Source organism: Myotis brandtii, unplaced genomic scaffold, assembly GCF_000412655.1.
Source record: "Myotis brandtii unplaced genomic scaffold, ASM41265v1 scaffold374, whole genome shotgun sequence".
NCBI classification, from domain to species: Eukaryota; Metazoa; Chordata; class Mammalia; order Chiroptera; family Vespertilionidae; genus Myotis; species Myotis brandtii.
The window spans coordinates 1,922,089-1,937,537 of NW_005364372.1; the positions used below are offsets into that span (position 1 = coordinate 1,922,089).

At 40.7% G+C, this 15,449-nt stretch overlaps 1 protein-coding gene across 1 annotated transcript in view; it reads right to left on the minus strand.

Annotated features, from left to right (window-relative positions):
• Window positions 1-15,449, minus strand: part of DNAH11 (dynein, axonemal, heavy chain 11) — a 217,490-nt gene that overhangs the window by 182,534 nt on the left and 19,507 nt on the right. The window contains exons 10-19 of the mRNA XM_014544612.1: window positions 14,851-14,975; window positions 14,136-14,331; window positions 11,275-11,379; window positions 10,755-11,147; window positions 7,621-7,953; window positions 7,147-7,401; window positions 6,897-7,066; window positions 6,439-6,661; window positions 4,302-4,418; window positions 4,108-4,194 (exon numbers count right to left, since the gene is read on the minus strand). Of these exons, the coding sequence (XP_014400098.1) occupies window positions 4,108-4,194; window positions 4,302-4,418; window positions 6,439-6,661; window positions 6,897-7,066; window positions 7,147-7,401; window positions 7,621-7,953; window positions 10,755-11,147; window positions 11,275-11,379; window positions 14,136-14,331; window positions 14,851-14,975 (2,004 nt within the window). The remainder of the gene's footprint in view (window positions 1-4,107; window positions 4,195-4,301; window positions 4,419-6,438; window positions 6,662-6,896; window positions 7,067-7,146; window positions 7,402-7,620; window positions 7,954-10,754; window positions 11,148-11,274; window positions 11,380-14,135; window positions 14,332-14,850; window positions 14,976-15,449) is intronic.

Below are 15,449 nucleotides of genomic sequence, written 5' to 3' on the forward strand. Positions count from 1 at the left end.
AAAGATCTGCAGTACCATCAGTGGTAAAGTAGGAGGCTTTAGAAGAGCGACATCACAGCGACTCCAAAGGTGAGAGCAGACTATTAATATACACAATAGCCTTATCAATATTCTCCCTACAGATTTCAGCAAAATCTGCTCTGGCATCAGGTATCTACAGATATCATTTTTCCTCTTGATTTTTTTTCATTGTACAGCTGGGGACTCTGCTGAGCAGCAAAAGATGAGGCTCTAGTGGCTTCCGCTTAAGAATAAATCACTTCTTTAAAAAACAACTTTCAGGTTGAAAAAAATATCCTAGAGATTAGCCATAGTACAAAATGTACCGAAGAGAATTTGTGAAATAAAACCACAACACAGGTAGGAGAAATTTCACTGTATGGCTATGTTCACCAAGGGCACCTACCCTCCTGTCTGTGTAGAATAGTTTATGTTTTATACCAAATGTAAGCTGATTCACTTTTTTCTGTCTTAATAAGCCAACTCTTAATTTTCATTTTATTAGCGGAGGGGTAAATGTGCACAGTAAAAGTACAAGGAGTGCGGAAGAGCTTGCAATGCGGGAAAAGCTGGGAAGCCAAGTCCACTCCCCAGGTCTTCTGGGTGCACGAACTCCCAATTCTGTCACAAGCTGATCCTTCCCAATTGTTCGAATTTTCACAGTACACTAAGTTACTGGCTTTGCAAAGCAGGGTTTGACTTTGTTAAATCCCACTTCATAGTTTCGCCCATCCTCCTCTCAATATGCAACAATTACATTGCTTCCGTTCTTTTGACGTACTTTTTAAATTTTAAATGCCCATGCTTAATCCTTTTGTGGTTCGTCAACTTTCAACTCTGTCTCTTAAGTTCCTACTATGTAAATAAGAGTATCAGTACCCTAATATTCTTTCATTACACACGTTATATACTTCATGTGTAGAGTTATACCTTTAGAAACAAGCACCGCAAGTCTCTGACTTAGTTTTATTATGAAAAATGCCATACACATAAAAAGGTGTGCATGTGAGCATATATACCATCCAGCTTAGGAAATACTATGTTCCTAATAACATGTAATGGCCTTATCAATTTTATCCCTCTTGTTCCCACTACAAGCATAACCACCAAATTTTTATTTAATATCTCCCTGATTTAATTTATTCTACTTCTGATGGACATATGGGGCTTTTTCTGTATTTCACCATTAGCATTAATGCAACTGGCAATTTTCACTTCTCCTGTGTGAAATGTATTGCATAGAGTTTTTGTTGTCCTTTAATGGGTTAAAAATGTCTTCCAAGAGCTTGTATGATGAATGAATACTGAATGAATACCTAAGGACTTCTGGCAGGGTGAGGTGCCTTCAATACTAGGGTCTACCAACCAGCCCAGAACAAAGCACACACATACCTTTGGGTGAATCCAGTTAGATAATCGTTAGATGTGAACACTGAACAAACACCCAAGAAAATGACTTCAAGGTAAACATAACCCAGCCCTACTTATTCAAAATAGCCCTCAACACATTCTGTAGATACAAGGATAAATATCTCTGACATTTAGGTATGTAACTACATGCTGTTACATATAGCATGCAAATGGTAGGCTGTAATAAATAACTGTAGTGTTTACACACAGCACATTGGTTAGTCAAATAAAAATGTCTCCCCATCCACAACCTGTGCAAACCACCTGAAATTTAGATATAATTGTTTCAAAAACCACAACTCTATGAACATATTCAGCAACTACATTAACCACTTTTCTTCAGCCAAGTGAAAGAGAAGACCTTATGCTACAGAATGGTGTTTTCTGACTGTGTTTAAAGCAGTTAAAATGAAATTCAACCCAAAGTTTGGAGAGAGCAGTAACAGCTGTGAGCTGCAAGTTTCCCACCAGTCTCAGGAGTAAATGAAGTGGAATCAGAATGGCAGCTGAGAGGAAGGACTCGGAAAGTTGCCCAGCTCCTGCCCTGGCCGGCAGCTCAGTTGGTGAGAGTGTCATCAATCGAACACACAAAGGTTGTGGGTTCAATTCCCCTGTCAGGGCACATACAAGAATCAACCAACGGATGCATAAACAAGTGGAAAAACAAACTGTTGTCTCTCTCTGTGTCTCTGTCTCTCTCTTTAAAATCAATCAATTAAAAAAATTTTAAAAAAGAAAGCTGCCCAGATCCTAAACCTAAATGTCACAAAGTCACCTTCTCATTTTAGCTATGTGATTAAGAATTTGTAAAGATGGCGTTTTCCTCAAAAAATTAAAAATGGAACTTCCATTTGACCCAGTAATCCCACTTCTAGGAATATCTCCCAAGAAAACAAAAACACCAATCAGAAAGGATATATGCACCCCTATGTTCATAGCGGCACAATTCACCATAGCTAAGATTTGGAAACAGCCTAAGTGCCCATCAGCAGATAAGTGGATAAGAAAACTGTGGTACATCTACACAATAGAATACTATGCCGCTATAAAAAAGAAGGAATTCTTACCATTTGCAACAGCATGGATCAGCATGGATGCTGGAGAGCATTATGTTAAGTGAAATAAGCCAGTCAGAGAAAGATAAATATCACATGATCTCACTCATTTATGGAATATAATGAACAACATAAACTGATGAACAAAAATAGAACCACAGTCATAGAAGCATCGAACAGACTATCCAACCCAGCCGTGGGCAAACTACGGCCCGCGGGCCAGATCCGGCCCGTTTGAAATGAATAAAACTAAAAAAAAAAGAAAAAAAAGACCATACCCTTTTATGTAATGATGTTTACTTTGAATTTATATTAGTTCACACAAACACTCCATCCATGCTTTTGTTCCGGCCCTCCGGTCCAGTTTAAGAACCCATTGTGGCCCTCGAGTCAAAAAGTTTGCCCACCCCTGGCTATGGAAGGCGGGGAGCTTGGGGGGTAAGAGATCAACCAAAGAACTTGTATGCATGCACATGAGCATAACCAATGGACACAGACAGTAGGGGGGTGAGGGCATGTGCTGGGGGGCAGGTGTGGCCAGGGAGAGGTCAATGGGGGGAAAAGGAGACTCATGTAATACTTTAAACAATAAAAAACTTAAAAAAATTTGTAGAGAATCAAAAGATAATATTTTTCTAATAAAAGTTTAAAACATGTTTTCAAGCCTCAGATGAATAACTCACCATTTTGGATTATTGACCCATTTTATTCATTCTTATAGTCAACCATAATAAAGCAGTTCATTATAAATTAGGGAGTTATTTACTGGCAAAATTCACATGGGAAATAGTGTAATGACTAAAATTTGATTTTTTTAAAAAAAAATTAGCTAGAATTTTAATACGAGTTGTATCACTTACTTAACTATATAATCTCCAACAAGTTAATTATACTTGATTTTTTTATCTGAAAATAAGAGAATAACAGACCTTGCAGGACATTTGGTTTGCGCCAAAGGGTCCTTGATATTTGGTCCTGTCAAAACCATCCACCTTAGAAAATGTTCCTTAGGAAGTGGCCCTGGATCCACAGGGCCTATAATGCTTATTTATACTTTTGGTTTGCAGGATGAATACATTAAAAAGTGCTATCATGATTTGTAGGTCCAATAATTGTGCTGTGGCTACACTGTCCAGGATAACACTCCTTGCCTTGGTAGCTGAGCTGCCCCAGGCACATGGGGTCAGGTAGAAGGGTCAGGGTTCGAATCTTGCAGAAGAGCAGGATTTATATTAACTGTGCACGTCCAGGCCAGGGCCAGATTTTAAGGACCTTTTTGTCTGGACCAAATGTCTCCTGGATGTTTTGAACTGGACCAAATATCCGCTAATCATAATAGAAGCCCCATCAGAGGGAAATGGCAAGAACTGACCAAAACAATGTAATATGCTTAGCAAAGTTCTTGACATGTATACAGTAAGTGCTTACTTTCACTAGTATGATTACTTTGATGATAGTGGCTTTGAGAGACATGAGTTAAAGCAATATAATTTACTTGGGGCAAACTGTTTTAAATAGTTAATTCTCAACTCCTATAACTAATTGCAAAACTAAGGCAAAATATAGCAGTAGCTCAGTGTCTAGATTTATTTTTCTAAAGCAGCTACTGTAACACACGTAAGGTAAGGGAGACAGGCATTACCTTATCAAGCACTGTGTATGGATTTTCTGCATGAAAACCGAAAGGAGCGTAGAGTTTGAATCTCTCTCTGAACTCGGCCTGCTTCCCCTGATCAGGGCAGGAAAAGAAGAGAGTGAATCTCAAACAAACAGCCTCAATAATCCTTGCAAAAACCTCTCTTTAAAAAAAAAACCAACTCTTGGCAGCTCACTTACATCAAACAAAATACATTTTTTCCTTATAAGCGTGACTTCCGCATTCTGGAGAGGTGAAACTTCGTGTCGGACCGTTCCTGCAATCTTTTTGGTGGTTTCCCATCTTTCTGGTAATTCCTACAAAAACACAGGTGGCAAACGGGAGATGACCTCAATGCCTAAAACAAATCAACCTCACAGCGTTAAATAATTCTAATCCCGACGCTAACCCATAACACCATTTCATTCTGGAATAAGAGGAGTGTATCTCAAAAAGATGAAAGTGACTGAAAGGCTCAGAGCCAGACTCCTGTTCAGACTTGACTCATGGGCATCCAGGATCCGTATCTTCCCGGCACAAATCCGCGTTGTCCCTTGGTGTAAGATTTATCTCAGAATAAATGAAAATCAAAGTAAATGCAAATTTTAAAACTGTTTTGCTGTTGAGGGAATAAAATTAAAGTGCTCTGGAAATGACTTTGCTGATCTCTAACAACTAGAAATGGAGACATGTTTAGCAATTTAACAGGTAAAGACAAATGCTGGCGTGGCTCAAGGGTTGAGCATAGACCTATGAACCGGGAGGTCACGGTTTGACTCCCAGGCAGGGCACAGGCCCTGGTTATGGGCTCCATCCCCAGTAAGGGGCATGCAGGAGGCAGCCAATCCATGAATCTCTCTCTCCCTCTCCCTTCCTCTCTAAAATCAAGAAAAATATATTTTTTAAATGCTTTGAATCTGGCAGGGCAGCAATAAAATGTGACTCAACCTCACCCTCCACTTTCCTCCAGCTCCTGAGACTCTGTGTGTACCGTCTTGATGGAGAGTTTGGGCATTTAGGTTAATTTTCAATTACTAGGGTTTTTAAAGTAAGAAGAAAAGGAAGGTTAATTCCTACTTGATGTAGGACAAAAGAAGCAATAAATAGTTCAGGTAGCAACTCAACTGTGCCCTCCCTGACTTCAGAGCAGAGGACAGCAGGAAGTTCTTTTCTGTGAAGAGCGAACGTGCATAATTGTGGTTGAGAAGCATTCCTTGTGTCCAGACTAACAAAGCATTATTTCTCTGGGTCATCTCCTGGGACACGGAACTTGTTTTGTCAGACAAAATCACCCATAGTAATGGGACTTTATTTGTGCAGCTGAGGGCACAAATTCGAGGTTCCAAAGACGATTTTGTAACCCTGGGTAAATGTTTGATGAATGAGCCAGTGACCGCCAATTATGGAGGGTACACTGTGCTAGGTATCAATTGTATCTGTGTGGTGCAGGAGTGCAACAAAGACAAGACATGCTCTTTGACTTCAATTGCTTTATAATCTGCAAGTTGCTTTAATTAAAATAAAATTGGGGCACTGCTAAACTCTGAGTGCAACTTGTTCTGCCTACCAATCTTGTATTTCCTCCTGACCAGCCTGAATTACTGACACAGAAGTGCACACATATCTAGAAGTGTAGCCCACTTTCTGTGAGAGAGAGAGAGAGAGAGAGAGACATCAATTTGTTGTTCCACTCATTTATGCATTCATTGGTTAGTTGATCGGGGATGGAACCCGCAACCTTGGCCTATTGGGACGACACACTAACCAATGAAACTACCGGCCTCCACTGTGAGATCTTTATTCACAGGTTCTGTTACAACTAAAAAGACTGTGTTCATCGTTTGGCACCAGGTCTCTGCAGAGCATGGAAACGGGAGGATGATAGCGAAATCCTGTTTTGGAAACACAGTGATGTCTCCATCCAAGCTGGGCTTTCTTTGTTTTATTAATGAGTCCATGACATTTTTCCAAAGTCTAGGACACTTCTCAACTGAGAGTTTTAAATGAAAGAGAGCTGGAATATATTTCATGTGTGAAACTGATGGCTAACGTGGTCCTCAAAAGAGGAACTTAGAGGCTCTCTATTACCTAAGTCCCTTCTAACAAGAAGGCAGCGGAGCGGAGCAGTGAAGAGGGAGTAGTGGCTAGCTCTACTACCTGTGTGACCTAGGAAAAGTTATCAAGTCCCTTTCAGCTTCAGATTCCTGACCTGTAAAATGAAAACATGAATCTCTGTAATACAGGTTATTATGAGGATGTCATAAGGAAAAGTACAGGTAAAGAACTTGGCCAAAGGAGATGCTCGATTGATGATGATGATTTTACCACCACACTTACCTCGAGCTGAATGTAGACTTGCTCAGGCATCTTCTGGCCATAGGTTTCCAAGAGCGTGATGGTTTCTTTCAGCGGCTCAAAGAGTTCATCAGTCGCTCTCTGTCGGCTTCTCACAGCCAGAAGGTGCCCCATGATGTCAATGAGGCCATCGTGATCGCCTTCACTTAATTCTCTCTGGAGCCCGCCATCTGTCTCCTTTATAAATTCTTGTAGCTCATTCAGACTATTAAACACATATGCACATATATGTATCCACATGCAAACACCAATTAAGCTCGTGAAGACATTTCGAAGTGTAAGACTTCAGACTGTTATTTTCATTATTTACCTAATTAAACATTACTTGTTTGCTCTATTATAAAACTGGCAGTTTCAATGCTCTTAAAATTAATATCTGAATTTTAGGAAGCCGTCAGGTGTTAAGATATAATTCCAAATACCAAAGCACAAAAGGCTACCTGTCGATGACAAATCTCAAAAGATGCTCCTGAAACATCCAGCTCCATTTCTTAATGATGTTCAGCAAGCTCACTTTGAAAGGCTTCATGTCCACCTTGAACCAACTATCAAACACTCGGAAGTCATCAAACTTGCTCATCTGAACATACAGAGCCTCATACACGTCGATCTGTAATTAGAAAAGAAAAATAACTCTAACAACTCAATCAAAAGCCAAGCAGCACATTCAAAGCTAAAAGGTTCCCTTGCCTGTTCCCTGAATTGTTCCAGGGTTGGTGGTTGTTCAGGGATCTCTTCATTTGCACGAGCATCCAATTCCTCGGCGGACACAGTCTGGCCATACAGGAGAAAATGCTTCATAAACTCAGCCCGGTCATCCACCCAGAGGTAGGCGTACGTGTCCAGGGAATTTCTGAAGTCCAAGACTTTGCTGATGACGCCTGCCACTCGGTTCATTATCTCCTGCCTGACCTCCGCCAGGCCTAACATGTTATCCATGTCATTCTAAATGAGAGGAAAACTGAGCACTTATTAAAACCAATCTTGCTCTATCAATTACGTGCAACATAACATTAGCCAAGGCAATTCTGCAAAGGGAGAGCAGTTGGTAAAATAAAAAATGACATTGCCTTTTCCAACTTCTCCTTTCCTGTGCTTTCCATTACCCCGACTTATTTTTAAGTCATTAGTGTAAAAACCAACACCCATCTACCCTGAAGATACCTGGTAATTTGCTATTTCCAGGTGTGCTGCTACTCGCTTCATCTGGGCAGACATCCTGAAACTATTACACAGCATTTCTTCCACCAGGTCATAGAAGCCATCCCCAGACTCTCTTTCTAAAGAAGGTTTAAACAGAATCTCCGGGGGCATTAAGATCATTTGTGCTTGAAAAAATGGTGCAGGTTTCAACTGCTTCTCCGTATTCATCAGAAAGAAGTCCAAGTCATGCATTATAGCTTGAAAAAAGCCTTCCACCACGATGTCATCAATGAATTCCACATAAATCTTCCAGGTGTCCAGAGAAGGATTGGCCTTGAAGAGCTTCCTATTTTCCTAGAAACATAAAGTATTGATGCATGACTATAAGCACTTGTGAGTATAAAAATGAAAGCATTCCATTTAAGTGTGAGAGAAGGAATACTCAAATGCTGGGTTGCAGAGCCTTAAGCTAGATGGTAAAGATCCAAGCAGGATTTTTTGACATTTAGTTCATTTAAAATATACGTTCAAAAGTCGTTCTTTCAAGGAAAAATCATTATGAAGATTGCTATCTTCACACACAGACAAGAAATACACGAGTTCCCAATGCATTCTAGATGTATTTGACCTGGGCTCTCAGTCTTGCTCTGTCCCTAACTCTATGTGGCCTTGAACTTTGCCTTCCAGCAACTTGCTGGTAGATAAAGAGGTTTCCCAAAGTGGTCCTTCAGAGAACACTGTCCTGGGATATCCAAAATTTGCAAAGCCAGCCAAGTGTTATGTACTCTTGGCCATTCTTGGAGACTCACAGTGCACCTATTATAGTAAAGTCTATTTAACTTGGTTTAACCCATTTCCAGACAAAGAATATGTCTTGTGAGCCCCCTATGAGCAGTCTGTGGAACAGTAACCTAAGCTTGGGAAACACTGGCCTGGTGAAGTCTAAACTCCCTTCATGCTTCCACAATATGAAGTTCTTTCATCTCTTCAGCATCTCCCAAGAGTGTGGGTGAAGTTATGGATGGTCAATGGGCACAACAGGGCCAGACATGAATGTGGTCAAGGACTGCTGGAGGTTGGGCATGCAGTGGGGCAGACCTAGGGACACAGATGTGAAAGGTCAGGTGGGCATCAAGGTTGATTCCAGAGACACCTTCTGAGATGCAAAGGCTGCATAGTGTATACAGGGCAGCAGGCAGATGCCCAAGCCAGAAACAGTAGCCCAGAGCAAAGGAGACATTGGAATGGGAGCTCATTATAAGGTGCACTGTGCTCTCTACTTTGACTATTTGCTATATGATTCAGAATTCAAAGGTGTGTGCTACATGTAAAAATCTGAACTGCAGAGGTGAGTCTAGCTCCTGATAAAACAGGGAAGAAATGAGCAAGCTCCAGGGTTTCTTGCGTGCAAACACATTTAAGAACTGTCCTTTCAGGGATATTCTCTTGCCCACTATCCATGTGGAACTGTCTACATCTGTGTAGTATTACGTGACCTGTAGTATTACGTGCCAGACACAGCAGCCCTAACTCCTTTGTAGATACTTGAAAGAAGAGTATAGAGCTCAGAGCTAACAAAAAAATCCTTAAAGACCATCTTATTCAGACTCTTGATTTTATTTATATCTTTAATTCACTGATTTGGAAAGAGAGAGAGAGATTTGTTGTTCCACTTAGTTATGCATTCATTGGTTGATTCTTATATGTGCCCTGAACAGGGATCGAACCCACAGCAGCAGGAAGCTAGCTGCTGGGCGAGGACTAGAAACCATCCCTCTTGATTGCCAATGAGAGGGACTCTTTCGGATATATCACAGTAACACACCTGCATGTGTCTCATTGATTATACTTTCTCTACCAAGAGATCCAGTTTGTATCACTGCAGTGGCATTTATGAAAAGTGTTCTATTTTCAACAATTTGGAGCACAGGGGGAACAAAGAAGAGAAAGGAGAGCTTTGAGTCACTAAATGATCACTCAGGTCCCTTCCAGACCTAATCTTCCATGATTCCACCCTTTTCCCTTCATCTTAAGCTCTGACGACCTACCCACTGAGATCCCACAAGCCACTAAGGATGCAGCACGAAAAGGCAGCATTGACTCACTTTCTGCCCTATTTCCACAGCTTTCCTCCAAACCACATTCTTCACTGGAAGTCTGAGCACCAGGCTCCAAGCCATTTACTGATAAGGGGAGAAGGGGTGAATCACTCAGGGAGGACTTCAAGGCCAGTCCATGTACCTCTTCTCTACCTACATTTAACTCCTACCCTATCTCACCCAAGTCCTTGGCCTTCTATATCATATATGTGCTCATGACTCTTGATTCTATGTCACTTGCCTGAACTTCTCCCTGAACTCCGGACTCCCGTTTACAATGCTAACCTACTCAAAATCTCCTTTTGGGTAGGAGGTCTAACATGCCCCAAACCAAATCCTGCTTTTTCCCTACAAAATCTGCTCCACCACAGTCCTCCTCAGAGCAATAAAGTCCATTCTTCCAGTTGCTCCGACCGAAAACCTGAAGTCACCCTGGACTTCTCTCTCCTCTGACTTGTCACAGTGAATCCTATTGGCTCCACCTCCAAAATCCATTCGGCATGTGAGTGCTGCCATCAGCAACCACCCTGCCCCAGCCATGGTCATCTCTCACCTGGATGACTAGAATAACCTCCTAATGGTCTCCCCATCTGCCATCTCCTTGTTCCCCTGAGGTTCATACTTAACAGGGAAAACCTTTGAGCAGAGTTTCTGCTGCTAGTTCCACTCAGTGTAAAAACCAAAGTTCTCGAGATAGTGGCCATCCGTCCGAGACGGTTGAGAGCATTAAATGAGGTGCTGCTGGCACCTGTGGGCACTGATCAAATCACAGTGGCTACGAATAGCATCCAAAGAGGCTGTAACTATGACAAAGAAGAGGGTACCATCTCTCTCCTTTCTGTTTTATCAACTCTTTCACATTCTAATCTCTTCCCTCAGGAAAGAGAATAGTGAGACCTACAGAAATTACAGGTAAGTAATGATCTCCTCCACGTTAAATGCTTCACAAAGCAATACACGAAGCTCTTTCAGGGCGCACAGGAGTTCTGCGTCATTAGGTAAATATCTTTGCTCTTCTTCTACACCTCATGAAAAGCTCTCCTTAAAAGCCATTACCTCCACCAAGCTGTGTATCCTGCAGCCGTCCTCCTGGATGAGCCTGTACTTCCTGGAGAACAAATCCCCCTTGTCCTCCAACGTGAGGGCGGCCTCCCTCCGGTGCTCTCTCCTGGGGAGCAGCGTGCACTCGGCCCACGCCCTCATGGTTTGCTGGATGGCTCTCACGTTGCTCTGCGTGCGCTCGACTCTGCGCTCCAGCTCGGCGGTGGCCTCTGTCACCCTCTCGATGTACCCCCAGCAATCATCCTGCCACGTCAGCGATGCCGCGGCTGCTTGCAGCTGCTCGTCCACAGCCCTCAGCTCGTCTTTGATCAGAGGGTATTCAACTTCCAGGAGAGTCTGTTTCAGCTTGTTATACGCTTGCACCAGAAGCTCAAGGTTGCCAATGTACTGAGCAAAGAAAACCCCAAGTATGTTAAGGCTCCTCTGTCCACCTTGGATGCACAAAAGTATCACAGGTCTCCACGTTAATAATTAACACTCAAAACGCCTCTGTTCAATATGTAAAAGCACAAACCTTTAAAATACTGTTTCTTTTTTCGAAGATGGCTAAGGCTGAATCCGGAATGTCTGACTTCCTCAGCATCAAGAGGTACTTCACTTCCCTCAAGACCGCCACCAGCTATTGAAAGAACATCAATGATTATTGCATATCGTTCTATTTTTTAACACAAGTCAAAATCAAAACACGTAAATTTTCATCCAATAATTATATTTTCAAATTGTCAAGGTTAGGAGGCCTTTGTCGCATATGCTTTTTCAAAGCAACAATCACACATTCCATAGGAGTATAAATAATGAAGTTGGAAATCAGTGATGATGGCCCGCTGTCCGAGATTCAAGCCATGACAGTGACACGTGCACATCCAGATCTACAATGGAAGGCCACCAGTGGACCTCGGACCATTCCCATACCTTCAGTTCTGCTAGAATGCTTGTTTCAGAAACACATATACTAGGGAGAAATCTGAGCATTCCACAAATTTTGTCTTTGCTAATCTGCAGTTTAATCAGAAAGAAACACTAGGTAAATGCTACAAACAGCACCCAACTGAACTGAAAAGCCTAGGAACAAAATGCCCATATGAACATACCTCAAACATCCACCAGGTAGCTCAGTTCACACACCATCCATTCTGGTGGTACGACTTTCCACCTGGTTTCTGATAACCGTCTTTCCATTTTACAGTAACACACAAGTTGTAACCCTTCCCCCACCCACTTCCATAAGCAAACTTCAGGTCTTTGTCAAGGGAAAGTGTCATATTTATTGTAGTATGCATGTATTACTTAACCATTTAAAATGTGTAAAACTGTACTACTGTTTTCTCTAGATGACTACTAGTAATTTCTTAATGTATCACTGACAAAGTTTGAGTCCTGCACCCATAACCCCTTTCCCCCCGTAAGTCCTGTACTGTTGATTGTGCAGTCTTTCATAATCCAGTGATTTTTCAGAATGCATATGTCATGTGGCAGAAGTGGCTGTACCTCTAAATCACAGGTTCTGCCCGACTGGCATGGCTCAGTGGTTGAGCTTCAATCTATAAAACCAGGAGGTTACGGTTTGATTCCCATGCCCAGGCTGCAAGCTCGAACCCCAGTGGGGGATATGCAAGAGGCAGCCAATCTATGATTCTCTCTCATCATTAACGTTTCTCTCTCAATCTCTCCCTCTCCCTTCCTCTCTGACATCAATAAAAATGTATCTTAGAAAAATAAAAATAAATCAGATTCTGAGGAAAAGCCCATAAAACATGCTTAAGAAGGTAAACCAGTTGACTACCTTAGGTTGTCCCTCCCTATGTTAACTAGTACAATATACTTTGTGTTTATAATCTGTATTTGGTGTGTTTGGAATCCTTTCAGGGAGAATTATAGGCACTATCCCTAAAACACTTCAGGAATTTCGTTTCTACATACTGGTTTTATGGAATCAGAGGTAGAGGGAATCCTCAGGGCATATATTTGTGTCTGTGTGCTGAGGTTTACAAACAAAATTAAGTGATGGTATTCACTGTAATATTTTAGGGAAACAGAACAGAAATTGGGTACAGATTATAACAAACTCATGGAGGCTAACTTTCTCATACATTTGAGCAGCCATGAAAAATAGGGCAATAGCTAAAAGTCAATATATAATCTTCACTATCTAAAAATTCAGCCAGATGTGTCACTAGTCTTTTTTTGTAACAGCAACTCAGAAATGGATATTCTTTTTTTTTAAAAAAATGTATTTTATTGATTTTTCACAGAGAGGAAGGGAGAGAGATAGAGAGTTAGAAACATCGACCAGCTGCCTCCTGCACATCTCCTACTGGGGATATGCCCGCAACCAAGGTACATGCCCTTGACCGGAATCGAACCTGGGACCTTTCAGTCCGCAGGCCGACGCTCTATCCACTGAGCCAAACCGGTTTCGGCAGAAATGGATATTCTTATATGCTTGTCCTTTCCTGTAGAGCATATTCACATAGACAAACAGAAAAAAAAGCTTCCTTTGTGACTCACAAGCTATCAGACTTGGAGATAGGTTGTTTAAAATATATGCACTGTATTACCATATATATGCACAGATAGTCATTATGTGTAAACATAGACATATAAACACATATATAATTGCTACTGAAGCACCCATACTTTAACATGTTAATGATGTGAGAAAACATGAAATTTCTTTTTTGTTTGCAGTTTTTCATGGGGAAAAGATCTGTTCAGTAAGGGTAATTGTCCTGGATGTTATTTAACTGTCAATATTATTTTTGGCATTTATATGTTGTTTTACATTTTTTGAAACTTGTCTTTATAAAAATTATCATCAATTTAACTAACATATTCAAGTTTATTGTTTCTTTGAAGGATATTATGACACCAAAATTTACCATTGTCCATCCATAGTATGACTAACGGTCTTTCATTCCATACAATCTCTGGATTCCCCAAATCTTAACTTACATGATAAAATTTTAATTAATTAAAACTACTTTCATATGTACTATGAATATAATTCAAGCCAGAAAACATGATAAAAGAATAATGATTCTATTCAGATGAGTTAACATTTATTAAGTATTACCAAGTGCCAGACAGTATGTTAGAAACACAGAACACAAAGATAAAATGAAATGTACCCTATTCTCAAATAACTTATCAAGCAAAGGTGAAAATGGTAAATGAATACTTATGAGGCAAAATAGAGAGGGGTAAATATAGAATTTGGGAAACAATCTCTAAAACAAAGACCTATTACAAGTTGTTTTTAGTTATATTCCTCATAGCACTGACATTCTCACAAAATATAAATGACTGGAAGTGTCAGGAATATGCTTACAATAAAAATCACTTCTGTTAAACATCTTTAAAACATCAAACCCCTACCTTTGGGTCAAAGTTGACACTGAGAAGACCATTTATGGCACTGAATTTAATCAAGGGTTGATTCAAATTGAATTCACAGATTTCATCCACGTTATTTTTCCATTCATTATAGATACGATTTTCAAATTGGTCTAGCAGAGCTGTCATTTCAACATACTTCTGGTGAACTGAGGCATCATCAGGACTTTCTAAGAATCTGTAGGAAAATGATTCTATATATTAGATAGATTTCAGCTTAACTACTTTACAATAATATACAATACAAAACATAACAAAACACACCACAAAAAAATCAGGAAAAGAAACAATAAAGGCCAAATAATGCTATAATTGTCTTTGCCTTAAAAGATATAGTCATGAAATGAATGGAACTCCAAGGTTTTTGCCAATAGCAACAAGGTACCAATTCCTACAAAGAAAAGAGAAAGGTACAGAAGTCCACAAAATAAAAGGAATGTTAGTAGTTATTGAAAAAAAAAAAAAGAAAAACAGTAACAAAAAACTACAAACATATTTGGGTGAAAAGGAAAAGTGAAAAGTAAAAAGGATAAGGAATGAAAACATGGAACTATGTGAAGTTTTAAGTCCCATTAAACATAGTCCAAAACCATGGGGATGAATCCTCTCCATGAGCCCTGCCAATGGAAAGAGTTAAAGGAAATGAACAGCTAAAATGAACAGCTCCTGCCCTGTAGGAAATCACCTGTATACTCACAGATACTGGAGAGATGCGAAGTTTGACCAAAACGTCTGGAGTCGGTCCAGGATCTCTTTAGCCCACTTGATATTTCCTGAGGTAAATGGCATGTTCTTGTGAAGAACCACATTTCCACATTCAATCTGCAAATTGTTATTTTGGTGAAAAGGAAGGGAGGGGACATTTAATCAGAATGCATTCCAACCTTGTAAGCAATTATTCATTTTGGCACTTTTCAGGGCAAATATATAAAATACTAGAGGCCTGATGCATAAAAATTTGTGCAAGAGTAGGTCTTCCTTCCACCAGCTGCTGGCACCGGCTTTCCTCCAGCACCGGGGACCTTGGCTTCCCTCCTCCTGCCGCCGCAGGCACCCAGGACCTCAGCTTCCCTCCTCTGGCACCTGGGACCCGGGCTGGCTTCCCTCCAGCCCCGGCTTCTACAGGAAAGACGTCCGGAAGGACATCTGGTCCAATTAGCATATCACCCTTTTATTATTATAGATATGTATTAAGTGACTTGATAAGTAGACAATGGTCCTAAAACAGGTTCTTCATTGCCATAAGAAACCCAATTAAATAAAGCAGACATCATTATGTAAAGTCTTAGTAGACAG